Genomic DNA, 22,055 nt, shown 5'->3' on the forward strand with positions numbered 1-22,055 from the left:
CTCTATGAAAAGGTACCTATTATGACCGGTGCTGATTATTAGCTATCCTGTTTCCTACTAATCTTGACTTAGCTAAAATACATAATGATGGTAAAATATTTAGAATGAACAATGTTAGATAGTGTCTGATTTATTATTTCATTTTACCACACGGCAGCCTTTCCATTTGGTCACCTTGTGAAACAACAAAACACATGATGTATTACAGCACATTAGGAGGTAATCTAAGCACATGTTGACCATCACAGCACATAGTGTACAGCACCAAAACACATGAAACATCCAAGCAATGATGTGGGCAGCACTAAGCTGGTGAAGCACAGTGGGACAGAGGACATTTAACATCAGTGCAACTGCAACACACTCCACAGAAACAAGGACTTTGTATACTAGTGTGCACTAATGTAGGACTACATCACTGTATACATCAGCTGTCCCAGGGGACCTGCTGTATTTAAGGTTTCCTGTAGACTAACATTTACTCCTATAAATAAAATTATCTTATTTCAAAATATACAAATGTAAAAACAATTAAAGACAGCCTGATTCTCTCATATTACTGAAGTTAATCTGTCATGCCAAGACACGTTAACTATAGTAATAGGAGAAAGAATCAGATGGTCCTTTGCTTTTTTTTAGTAGTATACATATCCACAAAATAAATACGAATGGTGAGTGAGTGAGTGAGTTTGCTTTTACGCCGCTTTTAGCAATATTCAAGCAATATCATGGCGGTGGACACCAGAAATGGACTTCACACATTGTGCCCATGTCAGGAATCGAACCCGGGTCTTCGGCGTGACGAGCGAACGCTTTAACCACTAGGCTACACGACCGCCAAATACGAATGGAGCCCAGAAAAAAGGTTAATTCAGTGAGGGAAACTAGACTTGCCAAATCATTCTAGACATTAGTTGGATTCATTTATTAGTTTATTCTGTCGGGGCTGGGAGACAGGCTAGGTTTCCTGCCATGTAATTGAATCTTGGGACCATCTAATGTGTTTGTTGTTTAACGCCGCACTGAGCAATATTCCAGCTATATGACAGCGGTCTGTAAATAATCGAGTCTGGACCAGACAATCCAGTGATTGACATCATGAACATCGATCCATGCAATTGGGATCGATGACAGGCGTCAACCAAGTCAGCAAGCCTGACCATCGGATCCCGTTAGTCGCCTCTTACCACAATAATAGTTGCTTTTTACGGCAAGGATGGGTTGCTGAAGACCTATTCTATCCCGGATCTTCACAGGTCGGGGGACCGTCTAAAACATTAGGGTCATGACAAGGACTCCTTGTCTTTCCTGCCTAATTTAGAACACTGACCACTCTGTACCTTGGACTACTAGCCAGAGGCAGGAGTCTAGTCAGATTACAATGGGGCTAGCAAACCTACTAATAGAGCTCATCTGTTCAAAAGTAAGCTAGTAAGAGCTCAGGGGTTTAAAAGCAAACTCAGATTATTCTGATTAACTGGTCTGTAGCCAATTTGAGCAGGATTTCTTTAGTCAAGCAAGCTTAGACATATACTACTCAAAAGAAGTTAAAGAGTGCTCTATTCTTTCATATTACTATAGTTAATCCGTCATGCCCTGACAGATTAACTATTAAGTAATATAAGAAAAACACCAAATGATGAGTTTGGGCTAGTGAACTCGATAGTCTTTTTTAAAAGTAGTTTTACCACAGGCATGGTGCTACTAGTAGCTAAAGTGATGGTGTACATAATTTCTTCATGATTAGCACATATATTTTTCATCATTGAAATCTCATTAAACAAGCAATGTGGTGCTATGCACAAAAAGGTAATAAGCATGTAGCAAGTTCACGAGGTCTGTGCTTTTTAACCATTAACCCAAACATAAATCGTACATGTTCTAGTCAAGTTAAAGTTCCAAAGTTCTCATGCAAAAGAGCAGAATGTGTTGACAAGTATGCTAGTGAATTAGTCTAGGCTAAAGGCTAAAATGTTTTTCTGCCAAACTAAACTAGTCAGTCCAGGCTAAGAGTTTGAGTCTAGCACAACGAGTATCTGATCTACACTGCGACAAGTGCTAGCATACGAACTTGAAGCAAAGCCTCAGTGCAAGACAGGCATGTGAGTACTGTTGGAACAAAGGTGTCTTGAAGCCTTAGTGTCAGCTGAAACAAGCAAGAAGCTTGGTGTTCTCACACCTTGGTGCCATGTGTTACAATCATGTGCCATGTGTTACAATCATGTGCAAGCCAACAAGAGCAAGTGAACATAGCAGCAATCAACGTGCAAAATGTGAGCGAACGTGCATGTTTGGCCGCGTCCATGCTGTGGCAACGCCGATGCTGTGAGCAGAGAAAGGTGAAGGTCTTACCGAGGTGGGCGGTGTGTCTGTCCCTATACTGACTAGAATGATTATGTCGCGAGCTCCGGCTCGAGGGGCGGTCTAACACAACCAAAGAGAGAGAGAAAGACAGGTCAGTCTCATGCTACAATCAAATTAAATAACCATACATGTGATATATAGGAGGGTCCAGACAGGTAAGAGGCCAAAAGTCTGGAAATATTTCTGTATGTTATGACAGTTATACATCATAGAGCTGGAGTATATATAACATATAGGACAAATATTTTTTTCTCTCTGACCAAACAATATCATTCTTCAAGGAGGAAATGAAATACAATTTACTTTGGAATATGAAGCTGGTACAATTTGAATCATAAGAAACAATAACTCTAAATGCAACATATTTAATTAATTCCACACTACTCTCTGCCAATGAGGAATCTCACAGAATCCAATGAGGGAGGGGGCAGTTTTGTGGTATCACATGTATGACCCTGTTAAAAACAGATAATGTCATGTCATGCATCATTTCTGGTCACATCAAAACTGAAAGAAAAGAAATAAATAAGCTACAAAGTCAACTTACCCATGCATTCATAATAAAACGTAAGTAAAAGCATGTTGAATATTAAAGTTATTTGTGTTGGTCTGGCTTGGGTCATGCAGAGCTATCAGAGATCAAGAGGAAGAATAGAAATTGCTGGAACAATGTAAATCATTTTTGTTGTATTCTGTTGCAGAGTAAGAGAGTAAAACTTGGGTTTACAGCTGCCTTCAAATGACATGGTATGGATCAGACAATCTAATCAGGACAAATATATTTAGCAAACACATCCAACTGAAGTACCTCATTTTATATAAGATTTTCTTTCACAAAGGGGTATAATAAATTAAACTTTACAAATAGTTTTAAATAGCTGTGAGATTGCTTAGAAGAAGGGTCAAACATTTTATCAGATGTAAGCAAAATTATGCAAAAACAATCTTGGATTGAAATGCAAGTTTAGAACTTGGAAATTAACCGTAATTTTCACTAGTCGACTAAATGATCTGAACAGAGTTGCCATCTGTCTTATGGTAAAAGTGAAAGTCCACAATGAAATGTCATTGGTCCGTCCTGAATTTTACTAGTCATGGACTAATGGACTTTTGCTATTTCCAAACCCAGAACTGATCCTTAAGCAACCGTTATGCCATGTTTTTATGGAATCTTTCCTGATATCCATATTTGTAAGCAATACCTCATAGAAATAAGCCAAAGTCTTTTCATGTCAGTTCTACAATAGCATCTTTCAAAATGGCCACCACTTGATGCTATCTGGTGGACAACTAGTGACATGTGGTAAGCAGATCAGGCCTCCTACCAGACAACTACTTCTGATATGTATCCTTACGCACTTCCTATGACAGGAACCACATCAATCAAGAATCAGTACTAATCAAGCAGCCATTAATATTCATTAAAAAGATCAGCCAGTCTCAAGCAGTTTGTCATCTCGACAGTCCTCTCGTTACCATTTGTCTGACTTCAAAGCTAAACGAGTTCCAGTACCTGATGCATATTTTGTGCTGAAAGGAAACTTAACTAAAAAGATATGATTTTGTTTGAAGCATAATTACATATATGTACTGTAACTTTTCCCTTCAATTCAGCTCTATTGCATTAAAATGCTTTAACCAACTTTCAAAACCTGGCCATCCGGAATGTGTGGCAATTGATCTGGTGTGTGTTAAACAAGAAATAGATGAAAAGAAACATTAACAATATTACTGCCCACAAAAGATCAAACAGGAGTCAAAGAATATCCATTTTCACGCCTTCACATTCAGCTGATAATGTGTCAAGTTACATGTTCTAACATAAGCGTTGTCTATTCAGCCTTGGGCTGTTGTCACTCTCATGCTCTCTGTAATTTTTCTCAAAGGATTACCAGAAAACCTAGCTTCTGTTTCAAAGATGTTCATCAAGTAAGGGTAGGTTAATTTTCCCAAACGATTTTTACTGAAACAAACCTTTGCAAATAACCAATTTACAAAATGTTCCCAGTTGTCCTGGGACGTGATTAATAACCATACTGAGTGAGGGAGTGAGGTATTACAGCTCTGGGCCATCAAAGGGCGATGGACACCAAGAATAGACTTCACACATGGTTCCCATGCTGGGAATACAATCCAGTTCCCTGGCATGACAAGCTAACACTTTAACCACGAGGCTACCCCAACACCAGTTTGACGACAGGGTGAGTGATTCAATTAAGCCAAATCAGCAAATATCAAGCTCAATTTTACAAAAGATACTTCCTGTAAGAAAAGAGCACATTATTCTTTATGGATCTGCAATAAATTCCAATACTTTGAATCTTGTGCTGTACCTGGGATTGCCCAGCAGTTCACATACAAGGTTTGAAAAAGAGAATGTCTTCAAGTTTTCAAGCGCAACAGAATAATGCTTCTAATCCAAGAGTACTCAATGTCTCCAACAGGCTGCCCTTTAATCTGATAAAGATAAGCAAGATAAGAATACTGACATGTCATTTTTTACCAAGCTAGACACCTCACTGATAAAACCACTAGTCCTGGGCTATTCCACAAGTGATCTCAGCTCTAAGATGATCATATCTCCCATAGACTTACGACAATCATAGCTTTAACTAAGTATGCAGATTGCTTTTTGGAATGGGACTGACCACGGTCTTGTAGGCCCAGTGATCGGAATAGTTTTGTGACCCAACAAGACAGCTGGGCAGGTGATCCATAGATGTTGCATGCCCATCTTCAACGTTACCTGCCCCCGTTCAGACAATATTGAATTTAAATATATCCTTGGGTACTGTTTCGAGGCCCTAAGTGTTTCTGATTATGTGTCTTAATATCAATCCCAATACACTAAAATTAAGACTAGATTGACCAATGAAAACATAGTTACTTCCTTTCATCCAGTGTTAATAATGGATTGCAGACGACAGTATGAGAAAACTCACACAAAATAATCTGAGACAAATTGTGTCTTGATTCAGTTGGAACAATGAAAACAATTACTTGAGAATCTACCAAGAATGCTGACTACATAAGTAGTCTTAAAATTATCTCCCAGACAGTCTGGCGGATGGGGGCAAATTTCATGCAGCCCGACAGAAAAGTCACCAGCCGCGGGCTGGTGGGCAGGGCAGTTATTTCGGACATTGTGTAGATAGCGTATTTGTCAAACCCTACCATATGAGTGAGTTATGTTCAACGCTGCTTTGAAATGTATTCCAGTTACATCACGGCATGTCAGCTTAATGTCGGGGGAAAGCCTGAAGTAATGCAGGTCTCGGACGTTTACCACTTTGGTGAAACCCACAAACACGGGCATGGGGCTGGCAAAACTGGAAACATAATCACGGCGATTCGAACCTATGCTAATAGGGACCCATGCGCTAGGAACGCAACTCTGCCCAGTGAATTGCGGCGCCATAGTCTGGGCCACCCGTGCCCCATGGCTCCTTAAAAGACTGGGCCACCCATGCCCCTCTCGCCTTGCCATATGACTAAGAGCAAGCAAGGCTATATCTTTGCAAATGGTTCTTTATGTATTTAGAATATGGTTACAATTTGCAAAGGTCACCGGACTGCCTGTCTGCTGGATATATGTATACATATACACATGTATGTTCTTAGATATTCATCAAGATCTACAGACAGGCTTTGTCTCAGTATGGGGTGAGGGCATCAAAGTAAGACAGGAATCCTCTACAGGGATCCTAGGTTAAGTTTGAAGTTGGAAAGATCAAAGGCATCGTTCACCTGTTGAGTCGACAACAACTTGTGTCTGAAGACACCCCTCTCTAACGGAATGGTTCCAGTCAATCACTGTGGCAATATCGGCCATACATTTACTGGGCATCAACAAACATATGGTCTACGTTTCTCTCATTGTAACCGTATCACAGTAAACTTGGCATACAGGAGATCTTTAAACTGTCGTCAGTTCATCTACACCTAATCCCCATCATAACAGTAAGGCTATATGAAGAACCTCTGTATGCAAAACATCCCTGGACTAACTGTCAATACCTTATAAACTTAACATTATTTCCTCATATCATGGGTTGAACACGAGGGAGTAAATGACTAGGGCTTCAGGTTGCTGAGAACAGTATTTTAGTCCCATCATGCCAGCTCCATGTGGGAGGATTGCTTCAAGTGATACAGGCTGCAGACACAAAGTCCTTGGATGAAACACCTGAGCATGGGTATGTTAGTGACAGACCAACATATTGAATGTGCAAAATCTGGGTTTCAAACCCATGATCAGCTGATTCTGAAAAAGAGAGACAACTCTACACGCCAGCTTTTGGCGCTTAAGACCACTGGGTCACAGGTGCCATCTACATAGCTGCCAACTTTCCCAAATTACAATTAGTATTTTGTTCCGTTGTTCTGGTCGGGGCACCAAAGCCTCATGATAGTGTGATTCCGAAACTTGACCACAGCAGTTTCTGGTAATACGAGTGGAGTGTCTCGATTGGACGGATGTAAAACTATAAATAGACTTCACACCAGTTGATAAACAAAAGGAGCTTGTGTTTGCAGCAGACAGTGTAAGGCCTAACAGAACAAGGTTCATACAGACGTGGAACACCAAAAATCAAGGCCTTTTCAAGGCTGCCAACTGTCATGTTCAAGGCTATATTAGTCGCAAGACCTAAAAAGCAATATTTATTTTTCACCCAACAAAACATAAATTAACTATAATAATAATTGTCATGAATTCTTCAGGCACACAAATCTACCACTGTGATAAATCTCAATTAAGCATCTTTGGTACATATTTCTGTGTGCTTTCATACTTTGATTAACAAGTTTATGTAAATTTGTACAAATTCAAGGCTTTTAAAGTTAATTTGGTGATTTTTAAGGCATTTCAAGGTTTACACTAAAAATGAAGGCTTTTCAATAGGGACCTTAAAATTCAAGGCATTTTCAAGCTTGTTCGAACACTGCAAAATGACCTACAAATTTAGGAATAAATCACATTTTGTATATTTGTTGCACATTCGTAGCAAATATGAAACATTCGGACAACTAGCAGCTATGCATAGAGAACACCTTATTTCATGCACTATCTACACTGTAAAAGTGAACACAATTAAGGAAAGCATTGACAGGCAATAATGATAACTTGAAGAATTTTCCCCCTCCCCTTCACTATTAACGATACACCAGACACTAACAGTTTAATCTGTTCTACTGATAGAAAGCACTTCCATTGAAAACAGCTGTAACATTTTTTCTACTGTTGTTTTGCTGGGTGTTCCCTTTCTTTTCACCATCAGCATATCAACAGCTGTGTAATTAGGATGCATCTTCAGAGTAGCTGGATGCAGATTACTGGAGTGAGTGAGTGAATGGCGATCGATGAAGCCTGTAAGAATAGCCAGGACATACTGGAGGTCAACTGCATAAGAAACGGTCCACACTACATGAAACTTGAAGCATGATTGAAGCATGTTATCATATCCCAATTGCATAGATAGATGTTCATGTCATCAATCACTGGATTGTCTGGTCCAGACTCGATTATTTACAGACCACTGTCACTTTGCTAGAATATTACTGAGTGTGGCGTTAAACAACAAACAAACAAACAAACATGAAACTTGATGACATACAATTAGCCAATCAGAGGTGATCATTCCCCATGTTTCTCAAAGCACTATTCATACACAGATCTATGAAACAAAATATGTTACAAGTTCACCCTTTTCACGATTTGAAAGATGAAGTTTTACAAGCAATCAACGGGACAAGTTCCATGGAAATAATCATTGGTCCCTAAGAGCATTTGATCGACAACTCCAGAACATCGACTGTTATTAATTTCACTCATTCTGCCCTTAAATTGCAAACATTCCATCAATGTCTCTCCTTTCATTCTCTTAAAGGTCAACACAATAAGGATGTTGTCATTACATACGTTTCACTATCATGTCCTGATTAATCTACCAACAGTCAAGTGGTCGTCAAAACCGGATCTTATGATTAACATGAAGAAAATCATCCTAATCCATGACATCGGAATGAATATTATTTTTGTTGCTGAAGTTTCCAAAATGCCATCATCCCCTGGTACCACTGAACACCATGGGGCACAGCACCAAATGACCAGCTCCAATGTCAACAAAACTACATTTCCCTTCATTATTTCACAACATGAACCCAAGTGTTCTGTTTCAAAAGCCTTTATTACTGGGATTGTTTCCTGTCATTATACCTGTTATTAGGACTTTTTGAAGTTAATGACCTCTGACCTACATAACTTTGGACATAAAACATGATCAGCACTAAGTGTCGCATATGAAACTTGTCAAGGGGCACTGCACTTTTGAGTTACAATGAGAATCATCAATGGCAATTTCTTAAACAATGTCACAAATATTTTCTTCATAAAAGTTCTACTGAAGACAGAATACAAGATTGACAATACATAAACATTTTTGCTAGTTTCATCCAAGGCTAATTAATTGTCCACAGTTCTCTCATCAAATCATTCGCCATCCTAACAAATCATATTTCTTTTTCATCAGGAATCACTAATGGAGCAACATTATTGTTCAGTTTCTGCTAGACAAGATTATTTTTTCAGAAAATTCCCAGAAACACCACCCAACCACAACACAACACACGATATAATAATCAGAGCCTGTAACCAATGTAAATCACTGTACCGAACTACTGGGTATTTCAAATAGGATATCCTGTTATCATAACATCATACTTGAATGTGCTGGCATAGATTTATGTTGACACAGGTATTCGTGTTACCATCTGACTTCTCCCTCGCTCAGCAAGGCTCCTGTCACACATGTGTTTCTTACATAGCTGCACCCTATGCAATGTGCTTTAACAGATCAACTATAGCCCTGTCACAGCATCATTACCTCCTCTGCTCACTAAACAAGGCTTCTGTACTCTCTGCCTGCAGACTTATTTCTTCAATACCTCATATTTGAGGGTTTCAATACCTCAAAATTGAGGGCTTAGGTCAGTGCAAATGACATTTTTTTGTGTCTGGATTTAATATATTTCAAAGTTGAAAAAACACCAAAATAATTCATTGCAATGAAACAAAGCATATTGCAGATATTTACTTTTTTTAGTACTGCTCTATATTGTAATAGATTTAGAGAAATTATTATTATTCTTTGAGATGGTAGAGAATAATATTCAACCATTTGTCTTGTACTATTCAGATGAGTGACTTTCCAATTATGATTTTTGACCACACCTTGTTCAATGAGAAGAACTGAGTATAACATGTACAAATCCAAAAATATTTCTAAAATTACTCTGTTAAAGCAGCACATAATATCAGGAAAAGGGAAACTTTGCTGTGCTGAGGGGGGGTATTATGCTGTTGTATTTAATCAGCTGTCAGTTTTATCCGGTGCGAATTGAAAAGATAACTTAGTATTTGACACCAGTGCTTTGGTGCAAAACCTCATTGATTTGACTCCAAACTTAGAAAGAAATTGAAAAATCGGAAAATATGTTGGCAGGTTGGTAATTAGTGTCAAGGGAATCTTCCTGCCTGGAAGATGAGAGCTGAAATCAGTGCTGTCAGCTTGGCGATGAATCAGTCACACGTGACTGCTGATAAATACGCATGCACATAAACTCCATGAACCAGTCATCATAACTACCGTCTCCATGCATCCTTGAAGGTACACATTTCCAGCAATATTGTTTTAAGCTTCTATCAAGACAAAAACACATCTTAGGCATCACCTAATTAGAAGGCGCATGGAAAATGATCATTTGATGTACGAGGTCTTTGGGGCTAATATGGAGAACCTACTTTGGTGGATATTAACATCTTGAATTGAGTTTGGATCTTTTCTCAGGCCTTTGATTTACTAAGTATCTTTTCTCTTAATTTCACCATTCCCAATATCTACAACAGACCAGAAGTCTATATGTCAAGGCAAAATTTGCAAAAGGTGTACTAAATCTAAAAAGTAATTTTGGGGTTGTAAATTCTATCAAAATCTATCACCGATGTCAAATTAAGAAAAAAGGTCAAATCACTTTAGCACACAAAATATCTGAAACAAACTGAAAATTGAGACTGAATTACACTTCTCTGTGTGTATTGCCTCCAGCTTAATCACCAGTCGTTATCTAAACTACATCTGCATGTAAGAACGTCACGACCCACAAATAAGCCATTGCTACAATAGTCAGCACTCATTTCATTGCGTTTTGATATTTGCCGAGGTAAAACAGAAATAAACGCCTGAGCAATTACACATGCAGAAACTGTTACATAACTACTTGACAGTGCATTCACATAAAATGTAATGGGCATTCATCTTAAGTATATTATCAAGAGTGGGACTGGGAGGGCGTGTCACTATGTTGAGGTAAACTGTTAACAAAATAGGGCTCAAGTGACAGTGTGAGTGAGTACACTTTTAGCCAGTAATTTCACATCCATATATCTCCCAGGGACGATCTGGGTTAGAATTGTCTTTGACAACCCATGCTTGTCATAACTGGTGACCCATCAGGATTGGAAGGTCAGGATTGCTGCTGACTTGGTTGATGCATGCCATCGTGTCCCAATTGCATAGATCAATGACCATGATGTCAATCACTGGATTGTCTGGTCCAGACTTGATTATTTACAGACCGCCATCACATAGCCGGAATCCTGCTGGGTGAGGCGTTAAACAAACAAACAAAACAGCCATACATCAAATCTGCACAAAACACACCGATGACTGACAGAGTGAGCAACACTCCACTCCATTGGGCTATGAGGACACAATCTCAGCTTGTGGTTTCCTCCACAAGACTGATTCCTTGTCTACTGAACGTATTCGGTCCAGCAAGCTTGGTTAATAATAATCCATAGATAAAGTTCCAGGGATAGAAGCTAGCCAAGAAAGTCTACTATCTACAGTGAATATATGACACTTTTTTAGGGATAACAACTCGTATTCTTTGCCACAATGTTTCAAAGCTACTTCTTGCCTCTTTACCTGATGAAGGGGCAATTGTTATCCATAAAAAAGTGTCATATATTCATGTTCTTCCAACTTCAAAACACCTATCAAAGACTTTAGCTTGAACAGTGATAACATATAGCAATGCCAATAACGCTCAAAACTTTGAAAATCCACTAGCCTTTAGGATTACTTTAATATTAACAAAACTGGTCCAGGCTGGTGCTAATTTTCATCCCTGCATCAACACTAAATAGACTGAAAATGATGGGTAATCTCAAAAGACGTTGGCAAAGACTGCAATGTTCCAGCTCAAGTCAACACTATCCATAGTCAGCTCCCATTGGCACCAACCAATCCCCATTAGTCCTTGAATTACAAACATGAGGCAATAGTTACCATGGAAACCAACTAGGGACACAGTATATTTAGTTCTATTTGTATTCTACCATGGGCAGCTACCAATTTGGATTCTACATTATCAACGCTCATATTCCTATACCACAACACTTGAATCTTCTGGAGTGGTACGTTATCAGTACAACACTTGAATCTTCTGGAGTGGTACGTTATCAGTGATCAGTTAAGCTTCTCCTAGACAGAAGTATTGATTTTTGAGTTATTGATTCACTGATCATGGCAGTTTCAAACAATAAATCAACTGACAACATGACAGCTTTCCTTTAACTCTCACCATTCTTGACCTACTTACCTACCACAAACTTTTCAAAACAATGCCAAACCTTACCTTACTTCACAAATCAATCAACATACAGAAGTGCACCTTGTATCATTGTTTAAATCTGGACTCAAAACATACATTTTGGAACCCTACAACTGAATGTGTATATGTTTATTATCTTACTCTCCCCTCTCTGTTGTTTATATATGTACATATGCTGTGTTGTGCATTGAGCATGTCCCTCAGTGATTAGGAATTTTGAGCCTAGAAACAGCATTATTATTATTATTACCCCCCCCCCCCCCCCTCCCCAAATGATCAATTTCCAAATACTACAACACAGTAGTACTAACTTCACTTATGATCTTAATGAACATTAAAACGTCAGAGAAACAAATATCTTCCAATATTTAAGTTCTCTGATTCTACTTATGAGGTTACAGACAGACATAACAAATACATCGACCAACCTCCCTTGAAAGGTACAGATCCAAAACATGCCAGAAAATACCTTGCCATGGTAGCTCCTCAATGTCAAAGTCGTCATAAAATCGACTTTTCATGATGTCAGAACTGCAGGATCTTGCTTTTGTCCCAGGCGAAGATCTGATTCAACTGTAATCAACACTCCTACAGGTAGACACTGACACTTAACCACTGCTTAGTGTTAGTCCTGACACAACATGCCATAAATCTCATATAACATTATTGTCTCCCGTCATATAAGACCATACTGTCTGTGTGATACAACACTATTGTCTGTGTGTATAACACACAACTGCCTGGAGAGATATACCCTGTATAGCACAGCTAGACAATATCACGTGTCTATATTTGTTTAGCACAGCACTAAGGGGTAGGAAGGACACCGATACAATGTTTATACCACCGTCAGAGAAAGATAAAGACTTCATGTCACATGGTAATGGCTACCAATTGTGATAACAATCTGGTTGTTTGTATACTAAAGATCAGGAACATACACGACTAAGGGCAGATATTAATCTCAAGAAGGTTTTTATGCCTTTATTTGCGTGATTAGAAGGGATTGAGTTCCTGACCAATAATGGCCATCACATGACAGGTATTAATACCTGTTAATACCTGGTCCCATCTACTGGCTCTGTATTGAACAGTCTGTGTGGCACCTACATATTGATCACAATGTTCACTCTCAAACTGTATTCACAAATGGGTCGGCTGGAACCATAAATAATAGTGCAGATGGGTCATATCAATGAATAATCCTTCTTCCGTTCAACTCCAGATGTTGCCATAAGAAGGTGAAAGAGCCTCACTGACAATGATTCTCTCATTCTGAGTGTGTTGGTCAATGCTACTTGAAGCCATATCACCACACAGGAGAAGAAGAATTGGCTTCATTCTACTGTAGGGACAAAAAACATTTCGGATAAAAGTACAACTCTTCCAACCAAAGCATTTGTTGTGTACTGACTTATTCAGCTGTATGCACTGATGTAAGGAATGCAGGCAAACTGATGTCAAGTTACTCCTGAACTGACTCAAAAAGAATTGATCCGTACCTACAACTTTGATATTGACAGAATGTTGGCATGTCTTTTTTTCTAAATTGCCAATAATCTTATCTTCTATTTACACATAACATGTCAAACATGCCAGGATTGTCTCCCCTGAACCCTGTATCCTGACCCCACACTGTCAAGCCCTTGGGCATCAAGCAACAGAATCTGAGTTTATCACTGCAATATTTCCCCCTTAGAGTCCCCTGACATTTGGAGGTGTGTCGAGTGTGTTATTTCATGTGGTCGAGACGGAAATCAGAATGAGGCTCAATCCTTATCCGAGTGGCATCCTGGGAAGATACTCTACAGTATAAATAAACATCTATCCAATCACGTTTAGCTCTTCACCTGCTTGCACCCAGACAGGGGGTGCTGTATCGGGGTCGCACATCAATACACATAAACTCAGTTGCGGCCGCATTTTAGAATCATTTAGGGCTTATTTTACACCTGTGGCATAAGGTGGTACAGCACGGGTATGGTGCTGACAAACCTAGAAACATCATCAGGCCAACTAAGACTCCCACCAAGACCTTAGGTCTCTGGCATGCCAAAACCTGCAACTCTGCACAGCGAAAACCAAGATAAAATCTAGAATAACAAATTATATCAATTTGTAGATTTATCTGCACATACCTGATTTGTAAATTAGAGATCAAACATGACACCTAAATTATTAAAATCCAAATTAATTTTGAAATGGCGAATTGCGATACATTTTCAAACTTTCTTTTCAAGATGACTCATATTTCATAATCTCAAATTTATTCATCAATCACAAATTCCCAGGACAGCAACAGTATCGACACATTTCCTGTACATCATCTCATTGTGTTTATGGTTTTGCTACCAAATTAATCAACGTCTCCCAAAAGGAGTATAGATATCACCACAAACTGGAAAATTGCCAAAAGTTATCTTCATGACCATACTTTACAACATAGTCATGATAGCTACCAATTCTATGTTATTTTTCATTCTGTGGTTGAATAAGATAAAACAAACCTATTAGTCAAAAAGACCTATTTGGAGCTATTTAAAAAATAATAATAAAACAATAATTTTTTTCTTATCCTAAGTATCAGAATGTTCTTATGTTCTTTGGCAAAACAGTCTTGAAAATACAATTATGACCACCCTGCCACTATTTTAGCATGTCCTAATACCGTATTTCCTCGATTATACGCTGGTGATGAAAAAAGCACAAATACGCCAGGTAGTTTCATAATGCATTACATATTGTATTTCAACTACTGTAAGCGTTCAACACATTGTCCCTGGAAAACTAAAGCATTTTATAGAACTTTTAAACTTCGGTACCGAAGGAGAGTTTGAGCGAATCATAGTCAGAAATTGGAATTATAAGGCTGGTTCTTGATTAAACGTTGGTAGTTAAGAGTGTCTGAAAGCGTTTAGTGGAGGAATACGGTACTTAGGCTATGGAACTGAAGATCTATCATGCTCTGACATCTCAGACAACAGTAGGTACACAATTATGAATATTACCCATATTAGGGTAGAGAGATAAGTGTAATCTGCCGAATGATATGATGATGTGATATGATGTCACATTGCTGAGAACAATAAGGCATAACATCCATTGTTCATGACATCACAAAGAGATAAGGTTATGCTATCTGAACAATATGCTAACTTAGCAATGTTTCTCCAAAGGTTGGACATTTCAACATATTTCCTTTCTTAAAATGATAATGAACAATATATAGAATACATGAAAGTCAGAATTAAGCTTATTTCACTTTTGATGAAAGAATGCTGTAAGTCCACCACTTAACACCTAGTACAAACAATCCGTAAATCCTTCTAGCTTGTATTCTATAAGCACCCAGCAACCATCTTCCTGAGGCAAGGGCATTAACTGACTGTGAAAGTCGAGTTTCTATCCTTTCCCTAACTAGGCTGGAATTCCTGTGCACGATTGTAGCGCTACCAGTGACTATTACGAGTTATGTCTCTCCAAGCCTCTCCTATGGAACAATCAGATTCCACCTCTCGTATCATTTGCACTTATTCTGACCAGGAACCCAAACCAGGAAACAAGCCTATACTACTGAAGGCCTATTTTGCCTTGGAATCCCAACAAGCAGACAAGTATGAGTTATTGGGGACATATTCTGACCAGTTCAAAATTTGGGGAGGTTCATGGCCTTGTGGTATTCAAACTTACTGGTGTCAGTCACAAACATGAAACATATTCTATCAGTTTCTGCTGTACATTGTTCCAAATAAAACATGAGACTCAGGTGGTGTTAATAATAAAATTGGATGTTGAAAGTTACAGATAACCTTAAGGATCCCACAATTACAAATGCTGCTATACAATGTCTTTAACCTGCATTGCCAGTTAAAGCCAACATCGACATATTATTCCATTCACATATAAACCAAGTACGTCCTTCATCAAGAGTTTGTCCTAGGTCTGTAGACACTGTGTAAAGTCGTTTCTTAAGTTATCATCACAGTTTACCTAGCGATAGGCAGCTATCAAGTACTGTCAAAGTTTATTCTATCAATCGCTACTAGCCTCATAAGTGATTGAGTGAGTGAGTTGGATTTAATGCCGCTTTGAACAGTATTTCAGCTATCACAGCGTGTCAGCATAGTGTGGGAGGAAAGCCCTATGTGATGCACTTTGGTGAAAAACACAAGTACGGGTATGGAGCTGACAAACCAAGAAACATAATCAGGGGGAACTGGGATTTGAACCCATGCTCCCAGGTTTCTGGCTGCCCAATGGATGCAAACTGTCATGCCTTAGACACCTGGGCCACCTGGGCCTCCACTGGCCTCATAAAGGCATATGTTTATCTCCTGGGTATATATGGGTATAGATATATATCTCCTGACTTTGCACCAGATATATCACAGTAACCTAGAACATATAAGGGTGTATATACAAGGGAGAAAACTCTACATACCTCTCCTTGCCGCTGCACTGATAACTGAGTCCGTCTCCGTGCATGTGTCACAAGTTTCATCTCGACTCACTACTGATGCGTTTGCACTGAAATAAACAATGGCACGTCTAAATATAATATTTTATGCTCGTTAGATAGGTAGATAAATGGTATCTGAAAGACACTCCTGTAGTAAACTCTACATCTATCAGGCAATGATTCTGATGACTCCTTGCCAAACCTCTGTATGAGCAAGGGAACTGTTTACCAAATGTTCGAGTCACGGTACACCTGTGTATAAATCAAGCCTGGGCCAGACAAACCAGTGATTGACACTATGAGCAATAATAAACACCATTGGGATATGATGACACGCAAGCAACAAGTCTAGGCTCATAACCCAATCAAAGAAGTAGCAGATGTAGTCCTTGCCTAATAGTTATGGTATCACAAGGACCAGTAGAAATTTGCCATTTGTAAAGGTGTTGCTTTATGTGATAATTATAAGGACTAGTGGAACAAAAATGTTAGTTTCTACTACTGAGTAGCCTCTTATGACCAGCATTAGATAGTGGGGAACAACTCCAATAGATTCACACTGACGTGGTTAGTTCAGCGTGTAGAAACCTGCAAGGGGTAGCGATCAGCCAGGTATGACATAGAGCTAGATGAATCATTTCATTTTTCTTAGAAACGGACAGTTATTTCTTCTTTCAAGGGACAATAACCCTCAGCCACTGGTTCACAGAAGGACTGTACACAATACATTGTGGATCTCCTTGCATCTACCTTGTTTATCAAACATAATGTACCCATGATAATAGACCTCTAGCTAATGTACTTGGAAAGATGTTTTCCCTCATCCAGTCACCAATCAATCTGCCATGGGAGAGAAACTGCCCTTAACAGTTTGAAAATGATATAATTCTTGGTCTCCCTGTCTCGGCACCCCCAAATCATTGAACTCTCCCAACCAGTGAGATTCCTGGATTCAGCATGAATTTACATGATCATCCTACATCAGTTCCTTCCAGAAATATTACAAGTTATTTCAGGATATTGTCAGAAAATATTGCACGACCACTACACATGAGTTCGTCCAACTTCAACATTTATAGTTGGAGGTAAACCTTTCGCTGTAGCTCTGTCTGGATCTGCAACAGCAACAGCAACAACAGCCACAGAGCAACAGCTGCTCAATGGCTTAAACAGACATCTTGATTTCAATCATGGAAACTACGCTTGGCTTGCCTCTCTTATGCAATGAAAGCAAGCACTGCTTCTTTAGAGTTGTTTTGACAGATGTCACGATGCTGTTTCGCAGCAAATTCCCAATTATTTAGCCTGTTCCTGAATAGGTAGAACCAGAGCTGGGTCCTTCAACAATGAGCCCAAACGCCATGGTTTATTGTATCAATATACAAGGAGTCAGGATACAAAAGCGAAATTAAGTGTAACAATGTAACCTTGGGGTCACAATTCAACATTACTAAGCTTCAAATTGATTTGATACCTTATGGATCAAGTACCCAGTTACTTGTGAGCTGTTGCTTTCAGCAACAATCCAGTGATATCATACCAGGAACCCCAAGAACGACATTTACCCTTCAAGACTCAAACGTCTTCTGTATTTTGCTGTGATGAGCAAAGTGTGAACAAAAAGACTACATTATGACAGTTGCTGAAAACTTGGGGCTGAATACTGGCCACTGAGCAGGTCCAGATAAATCCTGCGTACCCACCCACTCTATATAAAATAGCAGTAAGTGGTATAAAGTGGGGACAAAAAGACCTGGCATTACACGACATAGCCATGTGCAGGCAAGTAGGACCCTGTTATGGCGTCACAAGTAAGTGCTCTCACCACTGAGCTAAACCTTCACCTTCCTTGACACTGCTGCAATACTGATGAATGCAGCATAAAAACTCACCTCCTCCCTCTATATAAAACGGCAGTAAATGGTGGGTGTGCTGTTCAAGTGATTGTTAATGACAACCTGGGCATATGCTTATTCCCTCATAATGGAGGGCTCATAATGGAGGGTTCACTCAAGCGTGAAAGTATCCGGCAACTGGTTACATGTTACTACACTGGAACTTGGTTCAGTGCAACTGTGTGCAATTTCACTCAAGTAGAAGACATTTTCACATCAAACTGCTGTTCTACATTCTCAGATTCAATCTCTGGAATGTTAGGAAAAACATATTTGATTACATTAAAACATTTTGTTTTACACTTCTGTGGGGGTAGTGGGTGAAATAAGCATGGTATCCCCACTTGCCTATATCATACACTGAAGACAGTTGACATTTTCTTTCTGAACATTTTCGAACAGATGCTAGAATCTTTCTCAAGTACTTGCAAGCACAAGTCAACTGTCTTCGTTGATACTAATTTCTAAAATGCCACTTATATACTTGTAGGTTTATACCTTAAGCAATTTTTCAACATGTTTGTGATTTCTTCAAGAATTATTTAAATAAGGAACAGCACAAATGAGCCCTATGCATCATACCATAGGCAAAATAAAGTAACTCAATATACTAATTGGTGGGCCACGTTTCAAATCATTACTCTAATATTTTTTTGTACAAGACCTCACTTCGGCACCACACACTTCCACTAACGAGTAGGCTTATATGACGACAGTATCTCATCTCAGAATTCCTCCAGCCAATGGAGAACTACCATTAGCAAATTGCCCTGAGCCTTTGTTAAGTTCAGTCAGGTTTCAACTTTTTCACTCCTAATAACGACCCAAAGTATGTCCAACACTGAAACCCATAGTTCAATATACTTACTGAAATGATGGCGGCCTGCTGTCTCCGATCCCCCCAACCCTCTCCGCGGGGAGGGGGACCACGTCCCCAGCCTGGGAGTCGGTACATTGTGACTGTGTGTCGGATGCACTGCTTTCTGCGGGTACCAACTGTAACACAACATGGACATTAAGTAACAGGATTAAGATAGCATGTACAGAACAGTGGTCAAATTTTAGGTTTAGGGGAGTCCTGGGGTCAATGAACTTTGCTCCTGTAGTCTTTGAATCGAGACCCATAGACTTGAAGACTACTACAGTAGAAAAAGCAAGTAAAATGAGTAACATGACGTCCTCCTCCCCCATGTTAAAGGTATCCCATTCAGGAAAGTGCTAAGAAAAATAGTTTTTTCCCTGAATACTATAGTGGGGATAGTATAAATGGAACAATGTCGTTCAGACAGGAAATCATATTAATCTTATCATTATATGGGCAACAGCAGTGTTTCAGATGGGTTCAATTTCAAGGACATTGACTGATTGTCATACAAAAAGGTCCTGAAGATATTTTTCAATTTTAGTAAAGATACAGTAAAATGTCCTGTCAAAAACTGTAAGAATCACAAACATGTCCTAATGATATTAACTCTTTCAACACCAGTCAACCAGAAGTGTTTACTGCTGGGACACCGAGTTCCCAGAGACTCTTGTGTGATAGATGAAGCCAACATTTATCAAAGAAAATACCTGCTTGTAAAATATATTTGCTACTACATGTTATACACCATTTGAAAGGTCTGATCCTATGGTTTATAAATATGAAAGTTATATTTTTCAAATTATTTAAAATAATGCATTTACAACTTAATTAAATTCGTTGTAAATAAAAAATGTACGCTAACACGTTGTTAACATCCAGATTAAGGACCAAGGAAGAAAAACATTTGACGATTTTCGGCAAATATGATTTCATAATATCCACGTACCTATTTCTGTTTTATTTTCATTGTTTACGTAATTGGAAAATCATTTTAAAAAGAATTATAAATAGTTTCTGTCATCACCCATTTCCCGATAACAGCGACTGTCCGCTTAGTAAAATGAAGAAATACCCCCGTTTTCGAGGTTTCGTATGAATAACACGTTCGTCGAAGAATGGCATATGACACATCGCTGGAAAGCTTATTCCTTCATCTACACGCTCGTAACATCGACTGGTTTTTTTTCGTAGTTATAACAAGCGATTTCATTGGATTAAAATTGGTTTCTAATGACGCTTTCTTGCTGAAATCTGCTACAAGTTTCGTGATTGGTCAATTTTGAGCACGTGACCTAAGGCAGCCAATCAAATTACGGCTGTGATACCAAGCTCGTGTTCGATAAATTACAGAAGTTTGCGAAAGAATTTTGTTAAATCGTGTTATTCTGAATGTTTTGAGCAGGAAATCACGATATATATTAAAAATATGGAACTTCGTGAATGTATCGTGCTAGGTTACGAGCTGTGACAAAGATTTTTCATGCATATATTTTTGCATTAAACATCGTGTCAGAGCCGAGATATCAAGGCGATGAAAGCCGAGATGTCATTTGACTTACATTACACGCGATCGCACGAAAAGATGGAAATAATAACTTAGATGTAAGTTTGATTACTTTTAGATATATTTTGGTTGATTTTATTTATTACTTTGTATAATATATTTAAAGATTTATTTAAAACGTCTTTATTTTCCTCTTTGACGTGTTCGATGTGGACCCGTTGTCGAAATGTGTGTCCGAGAATTTTATTTTCAATAACATCGCGAGAAATAGTGAATAATTTTTTAATTTAACGATAAAAAATGTTAAATTGAAATGGAATATGTATTTCAGACATTGTGAAATGTGATAGATTTAATAAATGAATGACATTACAGGTAGGTCCATAAAAATATATACTATTTTGACGTGACTACGGCTTGGCCGGATAACCGGCCTGCGGTGTCTGGGGACTCGATGCTTCTTGGCCGGATAACCGGCCTACGGTGCTGAAAGAGTTAACTCTCTCTAGCCAAATCACTGCAAATGCTGTAAAAGTGGTTAATTTCTCTGCTGTAATGGAAATGAAGCAGTCAGAAAAGCAACTAACTATAATCTTTATGAAATGTTTAGAAATTCACGACAAGTTCTCCCATTCAGGCCTACCATGCTGGTATAGTAAATACATCCAAGAAATACATTTTGATAAAAATATAGAAATATGTGACTCATTTTAACCTTTTGGCTGATGGATATCAGTACTCTACTACTTCTACAAATAAATAACTGAAAAAAACCTGCCACATATGGAAAAGCTCTATGGAAATACAACACACTGAAAGCTTTTCCACATTTTCTACCTGTCAATTGGCTAAGAATTTCCACTAAATACCTAAATAACCTATTAACATACTTCTCTCAATCCATAAAAACATTAGCTGCAAGAAAGGCTGGCATTTAATCCCGGTGAGGTGTTTTAACACTCTACATCAAATAGTGGACATCACATGGCAGAGTGTTCACATGTCTGGGCAACGTATCTGTACCTTGCCCCACACACCACTATTTTCTACACTGGCCACCTTAAACAGATGTATCTATGATTCCAAACTAAATGCTCCTTGGAGGCAAACTGGGGAAAATAATAATTTTGTTAAAAATTGGGATATTTTCAAAGTTTTATCTTTTATTTCTACATTCAGAGGTTTTCTTAAACATTGTATGATAACACTGCATTCAATGTAATAATGCAAACTAAGCATCAATGTAATAATGCAAACTTAGCATTTAAGCATCTTCCACCATACTGGTTCTGT

General features: G+C 38.6%; 1 protein-coding gene across 1 annotated transcript in view; it reads right to left on the reverse strand.

The window, feature by feature from the left end:
* LOC124121145 (segment polarity protein dishevelled homolog DVL-3-like) overlaps window positions 1-22,055 on the reverse strand; it is a 57,337-nt gene that overhangs the window by 34,211 nt on the left and 1,071 nt on the right. The window contains exons 2-4 of the mRNA XM_048394670.1: window positions 19,262-19,389; window positions 16,481-16,566; window positions 2,353-2,424 (exon numbers count right to left, since the gene is read on the reverse strand). Of these exons, the coding sequence (XP_048250627.1) occupies window positions 2,353-2,424; window positions 16,481-16,566; window positions 19,262-19,389 (286 nt within the window). The remainder of the gene's footprint in view (window positions 1-2,352; window positions 2,425-16,480; window positions 16,567-19,261; window positions 19,390-22,055) is intronic.

Source organism: Haliotis rufescens, unplaced genomic scaffold, assembly GCF_023055435.1.
Source record: "Haliotis rufescens isolate VD_foot unplaced genomic scaffold, xgHalRufe1.0.p SCAF_13, whole genome shotgun sequence".
Taxonomy (NCBI): domain Eukaryota; kingdom Metazoa; phylum Mollusca; class Gastropoda; order Lepetellida; family Haliotidae; genus Haliotis; species Haliotis rufescens.